Source organism: Acomys minous (genome assembly GCF_964271855.1).
Source record: "Acomys minous genome assembly, chromosome: 15".
Classification (NCBI taxonomy): domain Eukaryota; kingdom Metazoa; phylum Chordata; class Mammalia; order Rodentia; family Muridae; genus Acomys; species Acomys minous.
In genome coordinates this window covers 93,334,261-93,358,970 of record NC_140497.1, presented here as the reverse complement: position 1 = coordinate 93,358,970, position 24,710 = coordinate 93,334,261, and the positions used below count along the sequence as shown (strand labels likewise).

Below are 24,710 nucleotides of genomic sequence, written 5' to 3'. Positions count from 1 at the left end.
ATTTTAAAGTCTCTGGAAAGTATCCTCCGCCTCTTTGACATTTTCCAGACCGGCCTTGCTTCACTTTAACATCTGAAACGCTTCCCGAGCGCTGAGAGGCGGGGCTCCGTCACAGCTGTCTTTGCTTTCCCCGACTTAGTCACTCAGTCCACACAACAGGGCATTCCAGTTGTTTGAAATCCCTGCTGAATTTGGAGAAATTATGTCCTGGCATCTGGCCTACTTCCCTAGAACATGATGTGATAATACTGTCAACGTGGGCCAGCCATTCCCCTCGACACGTTGGTCTCATTCCCAGAAGAGACTGGAGAGCCCGTTTGCCGTACTTTTGCTCGGTTTCCTGCCCGAGCGCATTTCTTTTGTGGCGGCGTCCCCAGTGAATAACCTGATCAGATTAGCGTGAACCATGTGGTTGGCCAATAAGCGACGGGAAGGGCTCTTCACGTGCTGCTCTTTCGAGTTATTAGGAAACGTGTCCGGATAGACCTGCCCAGCGCTTGCTGCCGACGTCCCTCTGTCTTCCTGGTGTCTAATCCAGGAGACGATGAGATGAACGGCACAGAGGAAGGACAGCTCCCAGGGATGGAGGGACGCGGGAACCTGAGGCTTGTTTCCACAGTGGGGTCGGCTGTGATGGTGGCTCTGGTCATGTTCTCCTTCGGATGTTCTGTGGAGATGCAAAAGCTCTGGCTGCACCTGAGAAGACCCTGGGGCATTGCGGTGGGACTCCTTTGCCAGTTTGGGATCATGCCTCTGACGGCCTATCTGCTAGCCGTTGGCTTCTCTCTGAGGCCGTTCCAAGCTATTGCCGTCCTCATCATGGGGAGCTGCCCTGGGGGCACCGTCTCCAATGTCCTCACCTTTTGGGTTGACGGAGATATGGATCTCAGGTAAGTCACGGTAGGGAAGCTTTGCATGGTTTCCCTGCCTGTGTCTGGGACTTAGGGGCACGTCTGTGCTTTTTTTTTTTTTTTTAAAAAGCCTCACAATCTCTGGCTACCTCTGAGTGGAAAGCACTACTAACATCATCGGGACTTGGGCCATCTTTTTGAGCACCAAACTCCCTCTGCTGTGATCAGCTTTTGCTTTCAGTAGCCTTTTCTCCTCTGTCTTTTTCTTTTCTTTTCTCCCCTGAGACAGGGTTTCTCTGTGTTAGCCTTGGCGGTCCTGTACTCACTTGGCAGACCAGGCTGGCCTCGAACCCGCAGAGATCCACTAGTCTCTGCCTTTGCGCCACTGTGCCCGGCTCTCCTCAGGTTTTTCTATCCTGAGTCATGGGACTTGGTTCACACGCAGCACTGGTCTTTCCTACGCATGGACCCATTTCACGAGCGTTGGCATCTCTAACAGTAACTTCCCAGGACACAGGCACAGCTAATGACAGTGATGGCGGTGGTCGTGAGAGACGGCTCTTCTCTTTTTGTCCCACGTTGCTCACAGAAGGTGTTTGCAGAATATCCTTCTGTGAAGCAATGTTTTAGGTGCCTGCATGGACGACTTTGGGGCGTCTGACACACAGGACTGACTTGATTTAGGGAGCACGTGGAGCTCCCCGGGTGATAAACGCCTTCTTGCCTTTGCCTCCTTTAGGCTCGAGCCAGAGCTTTCATTTCTACTTGCAGGGTAGATAAGTACTTGAGGAAAAAGGAAACCTTCTCCTCTATTCACACTCTAACAAGGGTGAACGAATCACATAATTTTGGGGTCAAATGTTTTGACGCGAAACAGAGGAGCATTTGAGGAAAGAATAGATGAGTCAGTATTGGGGGAGACGGCGAGTTGGTGGTCTGTATAGATCCTTTGCTGATAAATGCACTTGTAGATCCTGCCTAGAGGAAACACTCCATGGAGACTTACATTTTTGCGTGTGCATGCCATGTGAGATTTCCCATATGACAAATGAATCAATGAATCAACGAGTCAGACCCGCTGACTAAAAAGTGGGAGTTGACCTCAGCGAGCCAGCCTCCAGCTTGGTTTCCAGCTCTCCTGCTCACACTGAATGTTTACGTGTAGCGAACAGATTTCACCCGTACATTTTAATGGGTGCATGCCACACAGGCAGGTAATCCATTTTTGTATGGTAATGCCTTATAGTTACTCGCTTAATGAGAGACTCTAAAAATTCTTGATAATTTTTTTTTAATCTCCACTCGGATGTCACTACTTGGAGTTCAATGAGGTTGTCTATTAATACTCACGTTGTCGGTGATGGCACCGGGCCCGGAGGACTTCTGTAAAGAAAGGAAACTACTGTTCATGGGTACTGGAGAGGTCTCGGCTTCACCACCTCTCCTGACCTCTTATTACTCTGAGCAAATGATTCTGTTAAGTAGCTCAATAGTTAGAAAGAGGAGAGCAGGGCTCACAGGAATTTCACATCTGGCTCACATCAGTTTGTAACTTCAGAAGTTTTTTTCCATGACATTTGGCAACACAGCTGCGTCATTGTTTGGAGTATGAGCAGAAACCTTTAACAGTGTTTTGAAACACTTCTGTTCTGGGAAAGAGACTATTTATTGCCAGCAGCCCTGATTCCTCGGCATCGCCATGGAAACACCAATGGACAGAAGGCATGTGGAAGATAAAGTCCATTTTGTTTTTTGTTGGCTTTTTTTTTTTCTTTTGAGACAGATTTTCAGGCCGGGCGTGGTGGCGCACGCCTTTAATCCCAGCACTTGGGAGGCAAAGGCAGGTGGATTGCTGTGAGTTCGAAGCCAGCCTGGTCTACAAAGCCAGTCTAGGACAGCCAAGGCTAACATAGAGAGACCCTGTCTTGAAAAACCAAAAAACAAAAAGAGACAAGGTTTCTCTGTGTAGCCTTGGCTGTCCTGGACTCGCTTCGTAGAGCAGGCTGGCCTCGAACTCACCACCGCCTGGCTCCTGAAGTGAAAAAAAAAATTATTTATTTAGTATACAGTGCCCTCTCTGTATGTACACCTGAAGGCCAGGCTAGAAGAGGGCATCAGATCACATGACAGATGGTTGTGAGCCACCATGTGCTTGCTGGGAATTGAACTCAGGACCTCTGGATGAGCAGTCAGTGCTCTTAACCTCTGAGCCATCTCTCCATCGAAAGAGGTGAAATTTTAAAGTGGGTACTAAAAGTTAGATTTTAAAAGCTCGTGGATATATAACATAGCTAATGCTTTAAATCTCAAGGAAATTTTTTTTTATAATTTTGTAAAAATATTTTTATTTAGTTTTAATTTATGTGCATTGGTGTGAGGGTGTCAGACTTTGGAATTACAGACAGTTGTGAGCGGCCATGTGGATGCTGGGAACTGAACTCAGGAGTTTTGGAAGAGCAGGCAGTGCTCTTAGCCACTGAGCCATCTCTCCAGCCCCTCAAGGAAAATTTTCAAATAGAATATATTGTCTTAAGAAGTGAAGTGACGTTCATACTCAGTACATTGCCAACAAAACTCACAGTGCGGAAAGCCCAGTGGCCAGTTACTGACAGGCATGCTGCCCGCGGCGCAGATCTAAGTGAGTTTATTTTCACATCTCTCCTTTACAAGTGGGGAAACTGAGGCAAAGCTCTTAGAGATGATCCCAAGGGTGGTCTTGTTGCTTTAACTCTTCATCCACTCTTCATGTGGTTTCTCGTGTGTCCATCTTAAGCAGGGGTTTCAGGCGTGATAAGTCTCTACACACCGAGCAGGACAATGGCAGCTCCCCTCCTTCCGCCCTGCTCCCGCCCTCCTCCCCACCTCAGCCCCCCTCCCGTTCCCTCAGCGCACTGCCATGCTCACCCTCCTGCTGAACTGTTTGATATTCTGGCTTCCTGTCCTCCTCTGTTGCTTCCTTGGGTCAGGCTCTAGGGAATCCCTTCATGGCCAACAGCTGTAAAGTCACTAGTGTTCGCTCCACACACAGTGTCGCTGTTATCATTTTGTTGTAAATAAATAAAGCAGACTCTAAGTGAGGGTCCTTTTCTGTTATTGTTGTTGGTTTGTTTTTTGTTTTTTTTCCAAGATAGGGTTGCTCTGTGTAGCCTTGGCTGTTCTGGACTTGCTTTGTAGACCAGGCTGGCCTCGAACTCTGCCTCCAGAGTGCTGGGATTAAATGAATGTGCCATCATGCCTAGGCCCCCACCTTTTTTTTTTTAAAACAGTGAACTTAATTGATGCTGTTCGGTATTTGAGAAAGTAGGGCTTCCCAAGCCCCTCCCCTTCCTCTGAGGGTCTGGGATGGAAACCGGAAGGGGAGATGCTCGGTGTATGGGGGCTGACTTAGAACCTTCTCTTCTGTTCATGTTCTCACTGGGGTTGGGTGGCCCGGGGCATCTTACTGCTTGGAGGTCATGAAGACCATGAGGTGTGTCACCCAGCTGTTGTTGCCAGATCCCTTGTCATACCAGGAAGTGAGTTTGACAAAGTGGTCATTGAGGGCAATGACAATGACTCTGACCAGGGGGCACTGCTGACAACCTTGAGTGTCATCACATACACGGCACATCAGCCGAAGGGGCAGAGATGAGGACCCTTTTGGCTCTACCCTTCAAGGGGACCCCAGCCTTCTCCGTGATGGTGAAGACACCAGTGGATTTCAAAATGCACTTGGCACCAGCATCACTCGATTTGGTGTTGCAGGGTCTCATCCTGGAAGATGGAGATGGTTTTTCCGTTGATCACAGAGTTCCTGTTCTCAGCCCTGACTGTGCGGGGCTCTTCCTGTGTATGGAATCATACTGACACATGCAGACTCTGTAGTTGAGGTCACTAATGGGAACAATATCCATTTTTCCAGGGATGAAGACAGCCCTGGTGACCAGGAGCCCAGTAAGACCTAATCAGTTCCTCCTCACCTTTCCCCACGGTGTCTCTCTCTGTAGAGACTGGCGCTACGTGAGATGTGGCTCTTCCTGCAAAGAGGAGGAGCAGAGTCTGGCCTCCATTCTTGTAATTAGAAATTATAACACTCCTGTCACAGGGCTGTGTCATATGTGCACAGATTCGTAGCACTTACTGAATTAGTCAGGTCTCCAGATTTGTTTCCCATCAACTCCTCAGATGCAAGTGGCCTCCTGTCCAGATGAATTACTCAGGGTTCACTAAACACATCCTGGTTTTCTCACTCCTATCATCAAATTCCAGTGTTAGCAGCCTGATCTGTTTCCTCCAGCCATGGTATGGTTCTCCTTAATTGTTCTAGAAACAAATTGGCTGGCTGACTGGTACAAAAAGCTTAGACACCCTGTACCAGGGCGCGGCTGAGCAGCCAAGCTGCTCTTTGCTGGATCCTTTTGGGTGGTCAGGGGGTGGGGGCGGGGTTAGTTAGATGTGGACTGATCTCGGATGGCTTCAGCTGGGAGACAACTCCATTACTGTCCACATGTGCTCTCTGTGTCTGTCTGTCTGTCTGTCTGTGTCTCTATCTCTGTGTTTCTGTCTCTGTCTGTGTCTCTCTATCTCTCTCTGTGTGTGTGTGTAGCTTGGACTAATCACTTGGCACAGTCCACCAGCCTACCTGTTATCTACAAAGCAGGCAATAGGGCATGGTGTCTGCTCCAGGAACTGAGCACCTTGGAGCCATTGATCTCACTGCACCTGAGTTTCAATATTTGTTCTGTCGTGTTGTGAGACAGGATCTCATGTAGCCCAGGCTGGACCTCAAGCTCAAATTCATAGCTAAAGACATCTTTAACATGCTAACCCTCCTGCTTCTGCCTCCTAAGTACTAGAACCACAGCCACGGGCAGCGCCATGGCTCCCAGTCCCCACGTGGTAGAGAACAGTCCCCATGCTGGGAGAGGACAGTCCCCATGCTGGTAGAGGACAGTCCCCATGCTGGTAGAGGACAGTCCCCATGCTGGTAGAGGACTCTCTGAGGTTCTTTTATCTTTAAGTCATTACAAAATACACACAATAAAATGTGCCACTTGATCAAAATTAAGTAGTATTAAGAACATTCACATCGTTGCATAGCCAGTCTGCCTTATGCCTCATATTTGGCCTGTCAGTTGGCCTTCCCCCCCCCCCCCTGCTTTCTTGTTTTTGTTTTTGTTTTGAGACATGGTTTCTCTATGTAGCCTTGGCTGTCCCGGACTCGCTTTGTAGACCAGGCTGGCCTCGAATTCACGGAGATCTACCTGCCTCTGCCTCCCGAGTGCTGGGGTTACAGGCGTGCGCCACCATGCCAGGCTCTTGGTTGTCTTATATACGTGACCCACATGGTATTTGTCTTTTGGGAGTCTGGCTACGTAAGCAATTGTAACACCTGTGGGCTCATCCTCCTCAGAGCATCCTGTTAGCATTCCTTTTGTGTCTGATGCTGAGTGGCCCTGCTTTGCCTGTCCACTCCCCACTGGCCATGGAGTTGTTTCGTCCTTTTGCTTCTTGCTTTGTGACAAGGTCTTGCTATGTACTCCTGGCTGGCCTGGAACTCAGTATGGCAAGTCAGGCCACACTGGATTCTCCTGTGTCTGTCTTCCTGAATCCTGACATTGCTGGCTTGTGCCACCTTCTGACTACTGTAAATCATGTGACGTGGGATGGGTATTCAGCTGTTTGTGCCCTTGCTTTCAGCTTTCCAGTTGGGATGTAAGCTTGAGTAGATCCGTGCAGATGTTTTATAACCACCACAGGAAAGGGATGAGAAAGGAAGTACAAAACCCAAGCTCTCCTTCCCCTACCATACGGTTTCTTTTGAAATGGTCTGAGTGTGCAGCACTGGCTGCCCTAAGCTTACTGTGTAGACCAGGCTGGCCTCAAACTCATAAGGAGACCGCCTTTGTCTCCTGAGTGTCCTACCCTCGTTTTAATATTTCATCTGAAACTATCTGATGGGGCTGCCCATCCTCTGTCCCCTAATGCCAAATTTGTAACATCTTAGTTACCCGTTGGAAGGCCTTGCGACAATGCCACTTGCCAGGCTCACTTACCAGGTGCCCCAGTTACTTTTGAGGCTTTGTTCATGCATGCTCAGTGCCAGGCTGGTGGTGGCAGGGCCTTGATAAATGTGAGTGACACAGTGACAGCATTGCCAGAGTTACTACAAAAACTGTCCCCCAAAATGAAAGCTGTTTGTTAATATAACCCAGGATGGCTCACATGGCCTGTGGATATCTGTAGGGAGGGTATCCACTGAGGATGTTTGTGTATCGTCAGTTACAGAAAAAGGGTTCTGGACAGCAGTGGTGGTGTCCGTGTAGCTCAGTGGGCAGCTGTGAGCCATGACGTTCTCTTGAGCTTCCGTTCCGTTTTTATGTGTGTTTATTTTGAAACAGGTCTCATGTAGCCCAGGCTGGCATCAACCCTGAAGCAGCAAAGGATAACCTTGAACTTGCGATCCTTCTCCTTCCCCTCTGCATTCTGACAGGAGTGTACCGTCATGCCTGGTTTCCTCCTCTGAACTGAAGTTCTTGATCCTTGGCAGAGATTGGAGAAATAGCTCGTGGTTCTTCAGGACCGAGCTGGCCTTGGGCACTCCAGGTTTTTGGAGAGACAGCTGAGAAGCAAAAGCAAAAACAAAACAACAACAATAAAAGAAAACAAAAAGCACAAAATCGTGAGAGTTTGAGGCACAAATGTGGCACACAGCACCCAGTGCTCAGTAAATGCTCCCTGTCCTAGCTGGAGGCGGTCCAGGGGAACGTCTCTGTGTGGGTAGAGAAGTCAGGCTGTGAACTCTGCTAGGCTGGTTCCTATGGATTTGATTTTATGGCACACTGGGGGTGCATTTGGCTAACCAGATCGTTTCTTCTTTTTAGCTGGAAACAGTTTTGGGCATCGGAGTTCTTGATTTTTAGGGGCTTAAAATTAAAATACCATTTGAGTAACTTAAGCCCCAGTGGCAGAATGTTGTTGAGTGCCTTCTAGAGGAATGTGAGGCTCTGCCGCTTCCTGGCTGTGAGAGAGTTCAGGATCTTCCTGTTTGCCCAGTCTTGTTGAACCTGTCTCATTCTCTGCAACAGCTGTGGGTGGTGCCACTCTTTCTTTGTGCGAGTGGAATCTTGTTCTGTTGAAGTCAGATAAAGCCAGGGATTTCCACTATGTGAACAGTGGAGGGAACCGGCTAGCCACATCCTCTGTTGATGCCACAGAGGATGTTGGCATCTCTTGGCAGGCACTTGGAGGGCGTGGCTTCCCACTGTACCTATCTCACGTAGTTTCTGCTTCTCCAGCTTGGTTGGTGTTTACAGCAGTTGGCAGCAGTTTACAGCAGTTCTCTTGCCTTCTGCAACCACCATTATATGTATCATGGGAACAGATGATTCGATGGAGCTTGGGGACAGCAGCCCTGGGAAGCAAGGTTTTGCCACCAGCGAGACACTGACCCTTGGCTTTTATGGTGAGAAATCTCACCCTCTTGTTGCTAGAGACAAAACCACATGGGAGTGGTGTGAGGCATTCCACATTCTGCAGCTTGAGATTAAAGATGCAGTGTGGAATTCTTTCCAGGGCTTGGTAAACAGAGAGCCAAGGCCTACGGCATGGGTCAAGCATTCAGAAAACTTTCCTAGGTACCGTCTCCATGGGAACAGGCTTGAGAGTGTTGGCAAATGCTGGTCTTCTAACTTAGCAGGAAGACTTCTTTGGTGTTGGGGATTGACCCCATAGCCTACTCAGAAGATGATAAAATGCTTCTAGGCTTTATTTTTTATTTTTATTTTTAAAAAGATGTGTTTGTTTATTATGTATACAATGGTCTGCCTGTACGTACACTTGCAGGACAAAAAGAAGGCATCAGATTGGATTGTAGATGGTTGTGAGCCACCATGTGGTTGCTGGGAATTGAACTCAGGATCTCTGGAAGAGCAGCCAGTGATCTTAACCTCTGAGCTGTCTCTCCAGCCCTGCTTTTAGGTTTCATATGTGATAAAGATATGCGATTTTTTTTAGAAGAAAAAGTTTGAAAAGGAAAATTTGTGGAAACACTGATCCTAATTTTTTTTTTTTGAGCCAAGGTTTCACTGTGTACCCTTGGCTGTCCTGTACTCTCTCTATAGACCAGGCTGGCCATGAACTCCTAGAGTTCCACTTGCCTCTGCCTCTCAAGTTCTGGGATTAAAGGTGTGCACCACTACCACCACTCATAGGCTTGACCCTAATTTTTTTGTTGTTGTTGTTTTGTTTTGTTTTGTTTGGTTTGGTTTGTTTCTTTTTTTTCTTTTCTTTTTCTTTTTTCTTTTTTTTTTTTTTTTATGGAGGCAATTTAATTAAAACAGTTTGGTGTTTGTTTAGGAAAAAAACCCAAAATTATGTACCACAGGTTAGATTAGAGTTTTCCAAAAATATTTGAATAAGCTTGGGCATTTAATTAATACATGGCAAAGGAGGCATTTCAGTTTAATTAGAAAAGTGTATTTATGCACTTGCCTCTCAAAACAAAATAGTTTCACATCTTATATCATATAAAATAAAAACTTAAAATGAGTTAAAATATAAACCTGAATATAATATCAAGCCCTAAAGAAGTTAAACGTAGGGGTGATGGCTGAAGGAGGACATCTTCACAAGGACAAGAAGCTTAGAGGCCATCAAAGAACAACAGCCTCCCTTTATTGTTTTGTTTTGTTTTGAGTTAGGGTCTCACTATGTCGTACTGACTGGCTTGGAACTCAGTGTGTAGACCAGGGTAGCCCCACACTCACAGCGATCCGCCTGCCTCTGCCTCCTGAGTGCTGAGATGAAAGGCGTGCGCCACCACCACGCACCTTCCTAAGCAAGCCCTTCCGGTTTACTTTCAGCGTCACCATGACGACCTGCTCTACGGTGGCCGCCCTGGGAATGATGCCGCTCTGCCTCTACCTCTACACTTGGTCCTGGACTCCTACACAGAACCTTGCCATTCCGTATCAGAACATAGGTCTGTATGGGGCTTGTGCAGCTGAGTGGAGACCGGGATAGATACAGATAACAGGTCACTGCAAATCTCTCCGTGTGGCTTTTAGCATGACCTCAACCAACCCTATCAGCTTCTACTTCCAGTTGCATTTCTTGTACTTCCAGGCTTGGTGGGGGGTCGGGGGTGGGTGGGTGGGGGTTGGGGGTTAAGCAACCAGGTGAAGATCATGCGGTACAGAGTTGAGATTCTAACTCAGGAGTCTGGCTCTAAACGCCCGGACTCTTAACCCCTACGCGCTAGTTTTGGTTGATGTGTTGAAATATCCAAGGAGGGTGTTTATGAAGGCGGTTTACTGAGCTCACAACGCGTCTCGCGCGATGTGTCTCACAATGGCTAGGTGTCCACACAGCATGGTGCATGCTTTTATGAGCTCCCCCAACCCTCCCCTTCCCGCTAGAAATTTCACAGACTTACAGGGACCATTTTTATTTCTAACTACTATATTTCTATTGTCTCTAAACTTCCTGTGATTGATTGCTGGAGGCTTCTGAGAGAAATGGTGATCCAGGTGTGGTGGCATTTATTAATAGCCTATACTCTACAATAATTGTCTTTCAGCCTGGTGTGGTGGCGCACGCCTTTAATCCCAGCATTTGGGAGGCAGAGGCAGGTGGATCTCTGTGAGTTCGAGGCCAGCCTGGTCTACAAAGCAAGTCTAGGACAGCCAAGGCTACACAGAGAAACCCTGTCTTAAAAAACAAAACAACAAAACAAAACAAAAAAATTGTCTTTCAAAGCTGTTAACTAATCAAAATAGAACTTGCCTGGAAGGAAGGAGGCATTAACGGGAGAGGGGACAATGTCTGATCGATTTTCTCTCTCTTTAGGAATTACCCTTGTGTCCCTGATTGTTCCTGTGGCCGCCGGTGTCTTTGTGAATCACAGGTGGCCAAAGCAAGCAAAAGTCATTCTTAAGGTCAGCAACAACCCTCCCCCGCCAGCACATCACCAGACACAGACACTAAAAGGCAGAACCAATAAGCTGTCTCAGTACAGCCTCTTTCCTGTCCTTTGGCTGCGAGCCTAGCTCTGTGGTTACCATTGGCCCACACAGGTTTGTGGCACCGTGGAAAACATGATGCTCCTAGTGACAGAAACACTAGGGCCTGGCATGGGCTGATATGGCCAGGACCTTTCTGTCCCCTAGTCTAAGTGCTGGCAAGACGAAGCTCCTCCCTGCAGTGAGCACAATGGAGCCCCAGTGTGTGGGAACAGGGGTGGCTTCTTTGCACAGATGAAGGGCTGTCTTGCCAAAGCACTCCCAGGCACACACCACTAGAGTTATAATTGCTATATGCAAGCAAGGGCTGCTGACCTCATGAGTGACACAGGGTGAACGAAATCATCCCCAAAGTGCTGAGGAGGCGGCCGTGGAGTGGTGGGAACCCAAGCGTCCTACCTTCCCTGCCTTTGCAAGGCTGTCTTTTGTCTGCTTGACAAACAAGTAAGTGTCCTTGCCCAATGGCTTTTAAAATTGCTCCAGAAGACAGAAGTGTTTTGCTCCTTTCTTCAAAGCGGAAAAAGAATCTCAGCTGTATTTTTACATATATAAAAAGAAATGAGTGTTTGGGGCTTACGTGACGGTTCAGCAAAAGATGTCTGCTCATTTCAGCTTGGGGTTTATGGTTTGGCCCAGTCTAACCTCACTCTCTTGACTGGCTGCTCTCACAGTTGAACAATGCCCGTTGTTCCTCCAGTGAGAGCAAGAGAGGAGGTGAGGGAGGGTGTGTGTGTGTGTGTGTGTGTGTGTTGTGTGATGGGTGGCTTGCGCACTCCTAGACTCTCTTACTCTCTCTGAGCTGTACTCATGGGACAAAGCCCTTTCCTTCCCACACTTGTCACTGTCACTTTAAAAGGAGAACATTCCTAGTGGGAAATGTTTACAGAACATGAGGACAGTGCGATTATGGAAACTTTCAAGTGCTTGGTCATTAGTTTTCTTAAAAAGGCAATAAATTATGACAACAATTAAAATTACCCCCCAAACAGCCTTTCTGTGTCCTTGAGATTTTTGTCAGGGTCAGTGGAGAAACCAGATACATTTTCTCTGTATGTCAGTTTTGTTATCTGTAGTGAATAGGTTTAAAAACTCCATTTTTGGGTCAGGCAGGGAGGCAGATGCTTGCAGTCCCAGCACTTGGGGCGTGGAGGCAGGAGGAGGTCCCCACCTGGGCCACACGTGACTCTGTTGTCCTCCCACCACCAAATAAAGTCTTTCAGCAATTCTCTGGGATTTATGTTAAGATGGATTAAATAATATGCATATGCTAGAGTCCACAGTTTAATGATTATTTTAGTGTTCTTATTTATTTGGAGGCAGAGTCTCACTGGGTAGCAGGAGGCTCAAACCTGTGGTCCAGCTGTTTCAGCTTTACAAGATGCTAAAATCAGGGCCTTGTGCCAACAGGCCTGATACAGTGTATTCTGCCCTGTCCTCAGGTTCGGGTCTCACACACTTTCCTGGTATCATCTTCTGAAGGATTTCAAACTTTGCCTTTGCTTTTGATAGAGGGAGGGACTTTGACAGCGAGAGCTTTGTGTGGCTCAGCATTCTCACTGGGCTGGGGCCCATGTGGCCCTGTGTTTAAGTCCATCCTCCGATGTATGATACATTTTTTATTTTACTTGTACATTAGTTATCTTTGTATAATTGTGGCAGCTTGCTTGACCTGAGCAACTTTAAAAAAGGGCAAAGCTGGCTCGGTCATCATTCTGCCTGTGTTTGTGTTCACTGAGCTCTGTGTTCTGGGTCTGTTTAAGGTGGCGCATCATTGATACAGGAATGTGTGACGCAAGCGAGCTGGTCACCTCCCAGCAGACAGCTGCAGAGAGGCAGAGAAGCAAGCGCCAGGAACACAGCCCTCCCGGGTCCTGCACCCCAGTGACCTACTTAGCTAGTCCTTGCTTCCTTAAGTTTTTAGGACCTTTTAAAACAGTGCTACCAACTGGCTCTGGAGGCTTTAACATGAACATGTAGGGGCGTCTCCTCTTCAAACCTAATACTTTGTTTCCATTTTCTTTAGCGTTCCTTCCTGTCTGAATCATTTCAAGTCAAGAGTGATACTGTAACCAGGTCATCTTCCACAGATAGAGTCTGTTGTCCCCAGGAGACTGATGGGCGCTTGCTAAGATCCAAATTGCTCTAAGCATTCTGAGATCTCAATTCAGAAGTTAGAATCTTTTGGATTGATTGATTGATTGATTGATTGAGACAGAGGGTGAGGTTTTATATGTAGCTTTGGTTGTCTTGGACTCAGGCTGGCCTGGCACTTGTGGTGCGTCCTCCTGCCTTTACCTCCTGACTACTGGGGTTGTAGGTATGTGCTACAGCTCCCAGCCGGATATTTTTTCATTAAATCACAAAAATAAGATACAGTATTCATGTGAGAGAGGACTGAGCATTTCTGTTCTTAATGCCAGCTCAGCCTGTCTAGTGGAAATGGGTATGCTTTTGCTTTGGTCAGGAGAGGCAGGGGACTAAGTCATAGGATGTGACTGGTGGCTCAGAGGGTGACAGTGAGGTAGATTGTCAGGACGGTCCATGAACAGTAGTTACCAGAAAGAGGCCTTTGGTGTTTGGGGCGGGGGTGACATCTGGCACTGTCATTTGCTCTTCTGAGATGACAGGTTGGTCCAGTGTGTGAGCTGAAGATCCTGGGACCTGCTCCAAGGTAATCGTGTCATAAAGATATCCTGTAAAGGAATGTTAGTCAACACATGCTGCTCTGGCAAGAGATCACATCTGAAGGCCTGTGTCATCCCGCTGGAATACAGACACGCCTTTCATGCAGGAGACAGAGGCAAACGGATCTGAGTTCAAGGCCAGCCTAGTGAGGAACAAGTATCAGGGGCTGGAGAGATACCTCAGCGGTTAAGAGCACCGTCTGCTTTTCCATTGATCCTGAGTTCAATTCCCAGCAACCACATGGTGGCTCATGATCATCTATAATGAGATCTGGTGCCCTCTTGTGGTATACAGGCATACATGCGGCAGAATGCAGTATATGCTATAAAGAAATAAATCTTAAAAAAAAAAAAAAAGAACAAGTATCAGGTAAAGAAAAGCTTAGGTCTAGGCGTGATGATACAAGCCTTTAATCCCAAATGAAGGTAAAGTTAATTTATAGAAGGAAGCGCCCACATTTAAAAGTGATGTGTAATTGAGTGGCAGAAAAGGTGACACATCAGAGAAGATTTGACAGAATAGGATATGTCCAACTTCCCAGAAAAGAGAGAGGAAAGGGAAGCTACTTAAGAGGCAGTTTTACCAGGACAGTAACAGAGAGATGGGTTGCAGAGAGAGAACTCAGGTGAAGGCAGAATGAGCCAGAGAATGAGAAAGAGCCCGGAGATTAGAGCAGATGCTGAGTGAGCCTGAGGCCAAGCAGAGCAATTCTGGGCCAAGAGAAGCCAGATTAAATAAATCTGCTGGGAGAGGAGTTTGAGCCAGAACAGCTGGCTTGAACCAGGCAGCCCAGAGTTCAGAAAGAACAAGTAAGGGTGAGCTTATTCAGCAGTGAGTCTCAGAGGCTGAACCATTCTAGGCCTAGGCTAGATTGCACAGAGGCCAGGAGCTTCCAGGCCTAGGCCTAGGTTAGCAGACAGAGGCAGTCAGCCCCCCAGACAACAGTTGAGCCAGGAGAATAAAAGTTAAAATTTACACTATCCCTCTTGGGAGGTGTGAGTAGAGGCCTGAGAGGCTGAGTTAACTCCTATGAGGATGCACTGCCATGTGGAGCCTGGCACCCCAAGGTCTTCCACACACACGGTTCACCACTCTCTTCTCTGCTCACAAGGCTGTGACGCCAAATGTCATGAGACCTCAGCCCAGTTGAGCAATGCCACCGCCCCTGTCTCCTTCAGGGTGAGCTCGATAGACTCTGCCTTCTAATGCACCGAGTTGAGTGTTTTGTCATAGCACCAGGGATGAATAAAGACAGGGATGCATTGCTAGGGTCTGGCTGTTGTACAAGCTCATCTTGTTTATGAGGCCCACGTCTGCTGGCTGGCTTCTCTGCATGAAGGGGGGCTAGGATGGTGCTAAGATAAGAAGGCTTACCATTCGGGCCAAGCCGCTACCTTCTTACAGACTCTTGTGGAGCTGGGTTTTTTCTAGATACAGCAGTCCCCCTATTCAGCCTTTCTCTCTGGGTTCAGGCATCTCAGGTAGACTATAGAATAAAGATATTAAAGCTGGGCATGGTGGCGCACGCCTTTAATCCCAGCACTCGGGAGGCAGAGGCAGGCGGATCCCTATAAATTCAAGGCCAGCCTAGTCTACAAAGTGAGTCCAGGACAGCCAGGGATAATATAGAGAAACCTTGTCTTCAAAAACCAAAACCAAACCAAACAACAACAACAACAACAACAACAAAGTATTAGGTGGGAAAATTCCGGAAGCAAATGACTCGTTTATTTTAAATTGCACAGCATTGTACTTAGTTTGATGAAATCTTGCACTCTCCTGATGATGACATGAGTTGTCCCTTCATCTTGTCAGTCACATCAGACTGTAAATGCTGTGGTGATGACACCAGACCTATGCTCTAAAGACACTCAAGAAGCCTTGACCATGGCCATCAGGTCAGTGAGATCCTTCCTAGACCAGAAGATCTTAGAGGAGTCATCGACACCAGCACCTAATTAGCTTTGTCAACTTGACAGTCTAGTGTGATCTGAGAAGAGAGCCTCTGCAGAGGAGTTTCCCGGATCAGACTGGCCTTTGGCCATGTCTGTGAGGTTAGTCTTATGGATTGATGCAGGAGGGCCCAGACCACTGTGGGCGGCATCATCCCTAGGCAGGTACTCCTGGGCTTTATGAGAGAGTTAGCTCGGCTGGAGAGGGAGCTGCAGGGGTCCAGCTCCCTGGAGGTTTCATATGCTCTGGTAGATGGCCCTACACACTGGCAGCTGTAACTGGCTGGTCTGAGAGGCAGAGGAAGCACCCAGCTGACCTTCCTACTCCACACATGTCCCGGAAGGGAAAAAAAAAGCCTCCTCTCCTTCTCTACGCTGTCTTAAATACCCTGCAAACTGACTGCCCCTCCTTTCCACTTCCTGTGCGTCTCTCCATCCATCCTCCAGAGTTCCTATGTCCCCCCCTCCCTTGTTCACTTTCTGACAACTGGTTTCTTACTCTGCCTCTTGACCCACGGTTAACTTTATTTAATCCTGTTTACAGAAAGCTCTTGGGTTAGGGGTGTATGCTAGGTCTGAGCCACACCACGGCTAGGAACAGGCTTTTCCAGTACACAGTCTCAGAGTTCACAGTATGATCAAATATGCCGCAACAGAAGGAAAAGGGAGTGGATTTGGTATACACGCATTAACTACTCAGAAAAAAAAAAAATAAAAAGTAAGATTAGTTAAAAAATATCTTAAAGTCAGCTGGACCCTGTGGCACATGCCTGTAATCCCAGCACCCAGGGAGGCAGAGGCAGGCAGATCTCTGTGAGTTCGAGGCTAACCTTGTCTACAAAGTGAGTCCAGGACAGCCAGGGCTACACAGGGAAACCTTGTCTCGAAAAACCAAACTAGATAAGTAATATCTATATTTTTGGAAAAGAAAGCCAGCTCAGCAGGAGGCTGAGAGCAAGCTAGCAAGCTGCACTTTCCTGTGATCCCTGCCTCCTGTTCTTGCTCAACTTCCTTCAGTGTTGGACTGGAACCTGGAGGTGTAAGCCAAATGAACTCTTTTCTCCTGTAAGGTGCTTTTAGTTAGGGTGTTTTATCACACACACACACACACACACACACACACACACACACACACACAGAGAGAGAGAGAGAGGGAGAGGGAGAGAGGGAGAGAGCGAGAGGAAACTAGGATGTATCAGTGTTAGCTAACCTAGGCATCTTTCATTATTTCTATTATTTGCTATTTATTTATTTATTTGTTTATTTATTTATATATATATTTTTTGTTTTTTGAGACAGGGTCTCTTTGTGTAGCCTTGGCTGTCCTGGACTCGCTTTGTAGACCAGGCTGGCCTCGAACTCACAGTGATCTGCCTGCCTCTGCCTCCTGAGTGCTGGGATTAAAGGCGTGCACCACCGCGCCTGGCACTGTTTATTATTTATAAGCACTAAGTCTGTGTATGTTTTGTGCCATTGTACACTGTTCCCGATCAGGGACAACTCATGCATTATTTTACTCTTTGTTAACCTATTCCATCATAGTTATACCTGCATAGCAGGAGCCTATCCTGAGCTGGTACACACGATCCAGCATAAGGGAAAGAAGGGGGACTTTAACAGGAAATCCGATGAGCCAACGTCTGTGTTCCCCCCAAACTTGCAATGTTTAGGCCTTTCCCACCTGTGCTGAGCTTAGCGTCGTGGAGGGACGCTCCCGTTGCTCACATGCACTTACCTTGTGCTTTGCTGTAGGTCGGGGCTGTGGCTGCTGGCATTCTCCTTCTGGTGGTAGCAGTGACTAGTGTGGTCCTGGCAAAGGGATGGGGTGTCCATGATGTCACTCTCATCGTCATCGGCTTCATTTTTCCTTTGGTCGGCCATGTCATGGGCTTCCTGCTGGCATTCCTCACCCACCAGTCTTGGCAAAGGTACAGTCACATAAAGTGTGTATGTGTGTGTGTGTGTGTGCACGTGTGTGTGCACGTGTGTGCGTGTGGGGGCGAGCGCGCTTTTGTGTGAGCATGCGCTTGTATGTGCCCGTGCGTGCATGTGTGTGTGTGTGTGTGTGTGTGTGTGTGCGCACGCGCGTGCTGCTCATGCTTATGTATATATATCTGAAGATTAGATTTTTAGACCTGTGTATGTGAGACAACTGTTTGATTTTTGCCAGGCTCCGTAAGCTTTCCTGCGGTACATGTTCTGAACGCTGCCATGGCAGGCTCTGCTGGCAGTGTCAGCAAACAGGAAGCGTCTCACTTGTTTGTGGTCAGGAAACTCACGGGGAAGAAGGCGAGGAGTTTGTGGTGGTAACTCTTCAAAAGCCAAAAGCCTCGCAGACAGGGCTGGTGTTATCGAGAGCTACTATTTCTGTGATGAAACACCGTGGCCAAAAGCAACCTGGGGAGGAAAGGGTTTATTTGGCTGACACTTCCACGTCATGGTTCATCACTGAAGGAAGTCAGGACAAGAATTCAGAGTGGGAACCTGGAGGCAAGAGCTGATTCAGGGGCTGTGGAGGGGTCTCGCTGACTGGCTGGCTCTCCATGGCTTTGCTCCTCAGCCTGCTTTCTTCCTTTTTTTCTTTTTCTTTTTTCCTTTTGATTTTTTGAGACAGGGTTCCTCTATTTTATTCCTGACTGTCCTGGACTCGCTTTGTAGACTAGGCTGGCCTCAAACTCACAAAGATCCACCAGCCTCTGCCTCCCAAGTGCTGGGATTAAAGGCGTGTGCCACCACCACCCGGCTCAGCCTGCTTTCTTATAGAATCCAGGACCACCTGCCCAGGGGTGGGACCACCTGCCTAGGGGTGGGACCACCTGCCCAGGGGTGGGACCACCTGCCCAGGGGTGGGACCATCCATAATGGACTGGGCCCATTAATCACCAACTAAAAAAAAAAAAAGTGCCTCAGGATTGATTACAGCCAGATCTTACAGAGGCGTTTTCTTAACTGAGGTTGCCCTCTGTTCAGACAACTCTAGCTTGTGTCAAGTTGACATAAAAGTAGTCATCTGAGTTATACTTTATGAAGCTGGGATTAGGGCTTTGGTATCTCTTGCTGGTCTCTGAACATTTCAAGGCCAGCCAGGATGATATCACAAGGGCCTGTCTCAACTGCGACACTGAGAAGGCTGGTGTGTAAACTCAATATAGAGGTCATCGTAGGGCTTGAGTAAATTTCAAAAGATAAAGTCCTTGTTCATTGTGCCGGAATTTTAAAGAGTTACTCATAGTGAATAACATTTAATAGGAATTTGTCTTAAATGTTATCATTTGGATTGGGGTGTGCCTTTATAAATTTTGTAGATTATTAAAAAAAAAAACAACAACAAATCCCATGATGGCATTGTGTGTCATGAGATTAATGCAGTCATATAATAATAAGGAGGGGATGATGACAAAAACTGGCGTAGACTTTCTGACGGGCAATTTGGTGTTTCGTTAACAGCCTTATGTGTGCTTATGGTTGCTGGCTCAGCACTTTCACTTTGAGAACAGGGTCTTGCTGTGTAGCCCTGGTGGCCTTGAACCTCTTGAGTGATGGGATTAAAGCTGTGTTGTCCCCACACTCTGAAGTAATCTGTTCTCTGTCAGACGTACATGAATGTTGACGTAAGATGCTAATTACAGTGCCTGTTACCAGAGGCAAAGTGGAAAGAATTTAAGTGTCACCTAACAATAGGGACGTGTTTATCTACGAACATGTATGTGTTGGGTACAAAGCCTCAGTCTCAATATGTCAGACAAAACTTCAGAGCTAAGTTTTAGTTTAAAATTTTTGATTTCTACTCTGGGGGGTGGGGCATGGGGGAGGAAGCAAAGAGAATGTGGAAAAATACTGGGGAAAAACGGGCAATTTTGAGCAGGGGAGTTGAAGCTGATTTTAATTCTTTTGTATCATGTGTATGTGTGTGTGTATGTGTGTGTTCTGCTTTTTAAAACAAAATCTCAAATGTTTGATTTTACCAATAAATATTTGGGAGCCGGATGCTGACCATAGAAGCCTGCCAGCTCAGAGAGGCAGAGAAAGCACCAGTTGATGTCCCAAAAGGGAGGCTCGTTGCCCACGCTGCCTCAGAAAACCCCTCAAACTCGGCGTCCCTCCCTTCTACCCCTGTGCGTCTCCCTCCGTCCTTCTGACTCTCTTTCACTCGCTATCGTTTTCCCCCCTGTGTTCACTTCCTGTCAATGGTTGCTTGCTCTGCCACTTGACCTAGGGTTGACTTTATTTAATCCTGTTCCTGATCCTCAAGCAGGAAACTCTTGGGTTAACGTTGTGTCCTAGGGCTGAGCCACACCATAACTAGAAACAGGTTCTCCAGTAAACAACACAGTCTCGGGTTCACAGTGTGATCAGACGTCACCCAACGCCTGGGAGTAGCATGGTATTCAGTAAGCAGATTTATTTTTAAATCAGAGAGTGAGTACAGGATCCTAAAGGCAGGGCTGGGGAGGCTTAGGTTGGTCTTACATGGTTCCCACTCCACCAGGGAGCGTGGAGCCTTGTACAAACACTGGGTGAGGCCCTACCTTGTCTCTCCGGCTTTCTCCTTGTGGCAATCTGACAGGTGGCCATGATTATCCCGCTGAGGAGCAAGTCCTTCAGAGAGGGTCAGGAATGTCACCAAGCTCTTTGAGCTAGAAAGCGGATGTGTTTGGATTTGAACCTGGGTTTGTCCCCAAGGTCGATAGTTAGGAGCACAGACTGCTGAGTGATGAAGGCCGCAAGTCCCTTATAGATTGAAGACTAATGGGATGGCTCAGACCGTCCTCGAAGCCCCTGCCGTTGCTCCTTTCTCTCTCATTTGTTGTCTCCTGGTAAGATTCATTTCATTTTTCTACAATCGAAAAAACCCAACCATCTGTAAGAAGTAGAAAATGAAAGAAATTTATTATTGAACTTTTTCACGGAAAGCAACCTTTTCTGACATTTGTTTTTCATGAGTTTTTGGTGTCTCTGACTCAGTTTCCCATTCTTGCTTTCTCCAGTCCTCCTCTGCGTGTGGACTGGCTTGAAGTACAGGAAGCAGCTCTGGAGGAAGTCATGCTCACACTTGTGCCTCCCACTTTCCTTGCAGCCGCTCCCTCACACTGACTGCTGCATGCCTCATACTGTGGCTGCATGCCTCTGCAAAGCTTTCTGGAGCCACTCTGTCACCTGGCCGAGTTCCTATAGCATCTTCGGGCCCTGGTCACTGCTGCGCACAGGCTTTCTGGTGTGCCTCCTGTCCTTTTACCTAGATTCCTTGGCCGAGGGTCTGAGGTCCTATTCCACAGGGCATCCTCGCCATATACACACATGAGGGCCCCAGGAATGTCACGAACACATCCTTTTAACCGCCCGAGCCTGTAGCTTGTATTTGCCACTTATTCAAAGGGAATACCCGAGGATCATTCCTTTTGCTGGCTTGCAGCTCTTGACTGTTGTTACCGCCAGGTGCAGGACAATCTCCATAGAGACGGGAGCTCAGAACGTGCAGCTGTGCATCGCCATGCTGCAGCTGTCCTTCACTGCGGAGCACCTGGGCCAGCTGTTGAACTTCGCGTTTGCCTTCGGACTCTTCCAGGTGCTGCACGGGCTGCTCATTGTCGCAGGTGCGTGAACTCCCTCTGCGTACCAGTGACCGATGATGTATTAACATTTTTTTAAAGCCAACTTTGCATGTGCTGCAGAGACTAAAATTGGGGTCAAGTGGCTGCAAACACAAACCATAACACACACACACACGCACACGCACACACGCACGCACGCACACACACGTAGACTCGGTGAGATTTTTATGCACGCATGGCCCTACACATCCCCCTCTCCTATCTGCTCAGCTACATATGCATTACCGTGGGGGGGGGTAAATCCTCTTGTACGGAAGGGAAAATTTCAAGAAGGTTGAACACATACATGTACATGCACATTTATTTATTTTGGCCTTGGAAGAGACTCTGAGTAAGGTTAGTGGTTACTGAAAAAATTGATTATACACTGTATGCTGTGCCCAAAAGCGAGAGAGAGACAGAGAGAGAGACAGAGAGAGAGAGAGAACGAGAGAGAGAGGCAGAGAGAGAGAGAGAAAAAGAGACACAGAGAGAGACACAGAAACAGAGACAGAGGGAGACAGAGAGACAGAAAGACAGACAGAGACAGAGGGGCCACAATGGTGAGGGAGGCAGGTCAGCTAGAGGCAGGAGCAGGAAATATTATGCATGCATGTACCTATACACATGCTATTCTATTGTCCTTGCTTAGGTAGGCTGTACATATTTCACCTGTGCACAGGAAGCAGAGAGAGAGAGAGAGAGAGAGAGAGAGAGAGAGAGAGAGAGAGAGAGAGAGAGAGAGAGAATATGCAGGAAGCGGGGCCAAAGCTATACAAACCCCCAAACTGTGTCCCCAATGAAGTACTCCGTAAACACCACCCCGCACTGGGCAGCACGTGTCCAAATACATGAGCCCATGGAGCGCACCCTCATACACACCGCCACCCACTCCGAGTATCATATGCTCGCGGGCTAGCGACAACGATGTAAGGAACACTTGGGGTTGGGGGCCTCCCGTGGGGTACGGGAAATGTTTCTATTAGAGCAAACTCCCTGTTCTGGGCCCAGAGATTCAGAGACACATCATGCTGTGCTTCTTGGCAGCTATAAGCCAGCACTCAGGCAAGTACTTGATACACAGTAAGCACCCAGCAAGAGTTTGTTGACTGACTGAGTGAGTAATCTCTGAGAGATCCGGTGCACGAATCCCATCTCTAGATAGGAAGCGCCATTCTGATATACCCCACCTGCCATTCCATAGCTTTCTCCTCGCACTTTCTTCCTCCATGTCTCCATGCATATACGATGCAAGGTGAGACTCTCGCTGGAAGCACGGACGAGTGTGCAGTGCCCCTCGGCTGTACTGTTCGCTAAAGTGATTTTCAATGCTGTTCGTTTTTACACCTAGCGTATCAGGCGTACAAGAGGTGGCAGAAGAGCAGACACAGGAGGCAGCACCCAGAGTGCCCGGATGTCTGTGGCAGGAGGAAGCCCAGAGAGACCAGTGCCTTCCTGGAGGAAGGTGATGAAGCCACTGGGGCCGGTGAAGCCAGAGCAGCACCCCAGGGCTGACCAGCCGCATTCCTTCATGTGAAGAGCAGGGGGGGCCCGGGCCGGCGTGGTCCTCCATCTTCCTCAGGGGCCAGTGAAGCCCACGTGCAGTTGGCAGTGAGCAGTAGGCATCTATCTCCCTGCGAAGCTGGCCTCCTGTGGTGGATCTTAACCCAAGAGAGAGAGAGAGAGAGCACCCTGTAGAGAAGACGTCACTCACCCTGCAGGACAGAGGGTGCGCGCGGCTTCTTAACTTGAGGCAGATGCTTCGGAGAACTAGGGAAGAAACACTAACAGAAGATTAGCTTCAATGACGTGATTCCTAAGGATGAAGCATCTTTTAGTTTTGCTTATGCGTGTAATGCAAGCGGGCTAGTTCTTTCTCCTGAGAGGAACAGACAGGTGCCTGGAACCTCCAAAACAGAGACACAGGCGCTTGCCCCGAATCTCCAAAACCTCAGAGACGCATGTGCATCCCTTCAGTGTTCAGTGCACCAAATCACCTGAAAGGCCTCAGAACATCTTTACACAGCTGCCTTACCTACCTCATTTTTAAGAGCAGCGGCTGCACCCAAGTGTTGTGTTACATAGGACTGCACTTTATTCAACTCATCTTTCTGAGTGGGTCTTTACATACTGCCCAGCGCCCGGCTGCTGTGAACCGTTGGCCTCAGGTTGCCCCTGTGGGCTCCTTCCTGCAGCTCCAGTGGGCAGGCCCATTGCACCTCTAAATCTTGAACAGATCGCTGTGTCTCAGAAGGATTTTATTGCTCACCCTCAACAATCTAAGAAAAGATTTATCGTTTTTGGCCTTGTGAAAACATCTCATTAAAATTATGAGTTCAAAATTATGAACTAGAACATTTTTTAAATTTTTAAAAAATAATTTATTCAGATCACGTCCCGATTGTTATCCCCTCACTTGTATCTTCCCGTTCCCTGCCTCCCTCGAACCAGAATGTTTTTATGTTCATTTCCTTCTCTATTTGTTTGTCCCCCCTGCCCCCCCCCTTTTCCCTCTGTGACATTTTTCTTTTGCCTTTTTTGAAGACATTCTAGCTCAGAGTGTCTTTAAGCTTTTAAAAATCTCCCTGCCTCAGTTTCACCAGCGCTCCCAGTTGCAGTATGGGCCATGGTTCCGGCTGCTCTACTTTTTGATGGTGGCAGCTGGGTCCTTGTCCTGAGTGTTGTCTCTGCTCTCTCAGCTTTTGGCTTCCTATGCCTTTTTCTGCAGAGATTACTGTTTTTCATACATCTTAGCTTTGTCAGCCTTTTAGAAAACATTGGTTTTTGTTTGTTTGTTTGTTTTTGTTTTTCAAGACAGGGTCTCTCTGTGTAGCCTTGGCTGTCCTGGACTCGCTTTGTAGACCAGGTTGGTCTCGAACTCACAGTGATCTGCCTGCCTCTGCCTCCCGAGTGCTGGGATTAAAGGCGTGCGCCACCACGCCCAGCTTGTACTTTAACTCTTAAACTCTCAGGCTGGTAGCCTTGCTATTCAGAAACTCTTTTGTAAACCCTTAGGCTGATAGCCTGGCTGTTTGGGGCCACTGGTTGTGGTGAAAAGAAAGAAAGAAAGAAAGAAAGAAAGAAAGAAAGAAAGATGGAAAGAGGAACCATACATTCACACAAACATAGGGAGCTCCCACAGACCATTCATAAACAATACATAAACACATAGACAATCAGACACATATTTGGTGCATGGTGGATGGAGGAAAATTCCAATCAACCAACAACTTTATCTACCTTTGGTTTTTGTAACATCTATGAAAAAAAATCATCTCATTCAAAAATAGATACAGTCATTACATAAAAAGTGAGTCAGAGCAGGACTATTGATTCTAAGTTCTGTTATTAGAAATGTATCTAACCAGGTAAGCTTAAAGCAGTGGTTTTATTTATATGCTCATTATGAATTCAAACAAATGTTTTATCTTTTTCTTATTTCAAATGTATGTTGTGTTCAAAGCAAGAGGGTTTTTTTTTTATGTCAAGGTTTTTCTAAGAAACAGGTGTCTATCTTGTAGAGATAACCATTTATTCTTTGTTTCATATGGTTTCTCATACTGTAGCGTATACCTGGGTTTTATCCTTGGACCAAACCTAGATTTCCTTGATTATTAATTTGCTTCAATC

The 24,710-nt window shown here is 47.4% G+C and overlaps 1 protein-coding gene across 1 annotated transcript; it reads left to right on the top strand.

Annotated features, from left to right (window-relative positions):
- The first annotated feature begins 112 nt into the window (after positions 1–112).
- On the top strand, positions 113–24,149 carry SLC10A6 (solute carrier family 10 member 6). The gene is made up of 6 exons (XM_084758231.1): positions 113–890; positions 9,695–9,813; positions 10,680–10,768; positions 17,242–17,417; positions 20,926–21,083; positions 22,432–24,149. The coding sequence occupies exons 1-6, from the start codon at positions 550–552 to the stop codon at positions 22,593–22,595; spliced, it is 1,047 nt and encodes a 348-aa protein (XP_084614357.1). The 5' UTR covers positions 113–549; the 3' UTR covers positions 22,596–24,149.
- The last annotated feature ends 561 nt before the right edge of the window (positions 24,150–24,710 follow it).

What these genes read in the sequence shown, in the direction of transcription:
- SLC10A6 (XM_084758231.1), top strand. Translation starts at nt 550, where the DNA reads ATGAACGGCACAGAGGAAGGACAGCTCCCAGGGATGGAGGGACGCGGG. An exon ending in GACGGAGATATGGATCTCAG is followed by an intron (nt 891 to 9,694) that starts GTAAGTCACGGT and finishes GTTTACTTTCAG; the next exon opens with CGTCACCATGACGACCTGCT. An exon ending in CATTCCGTATCAGAACATAG is followed by an intron (nt 9,814 to 10,679) that starts GTCTGTATGGGG and finishes CTCTCTCTTTAG; the next exon opens with GAATTACCCTTGTGTCCCTG.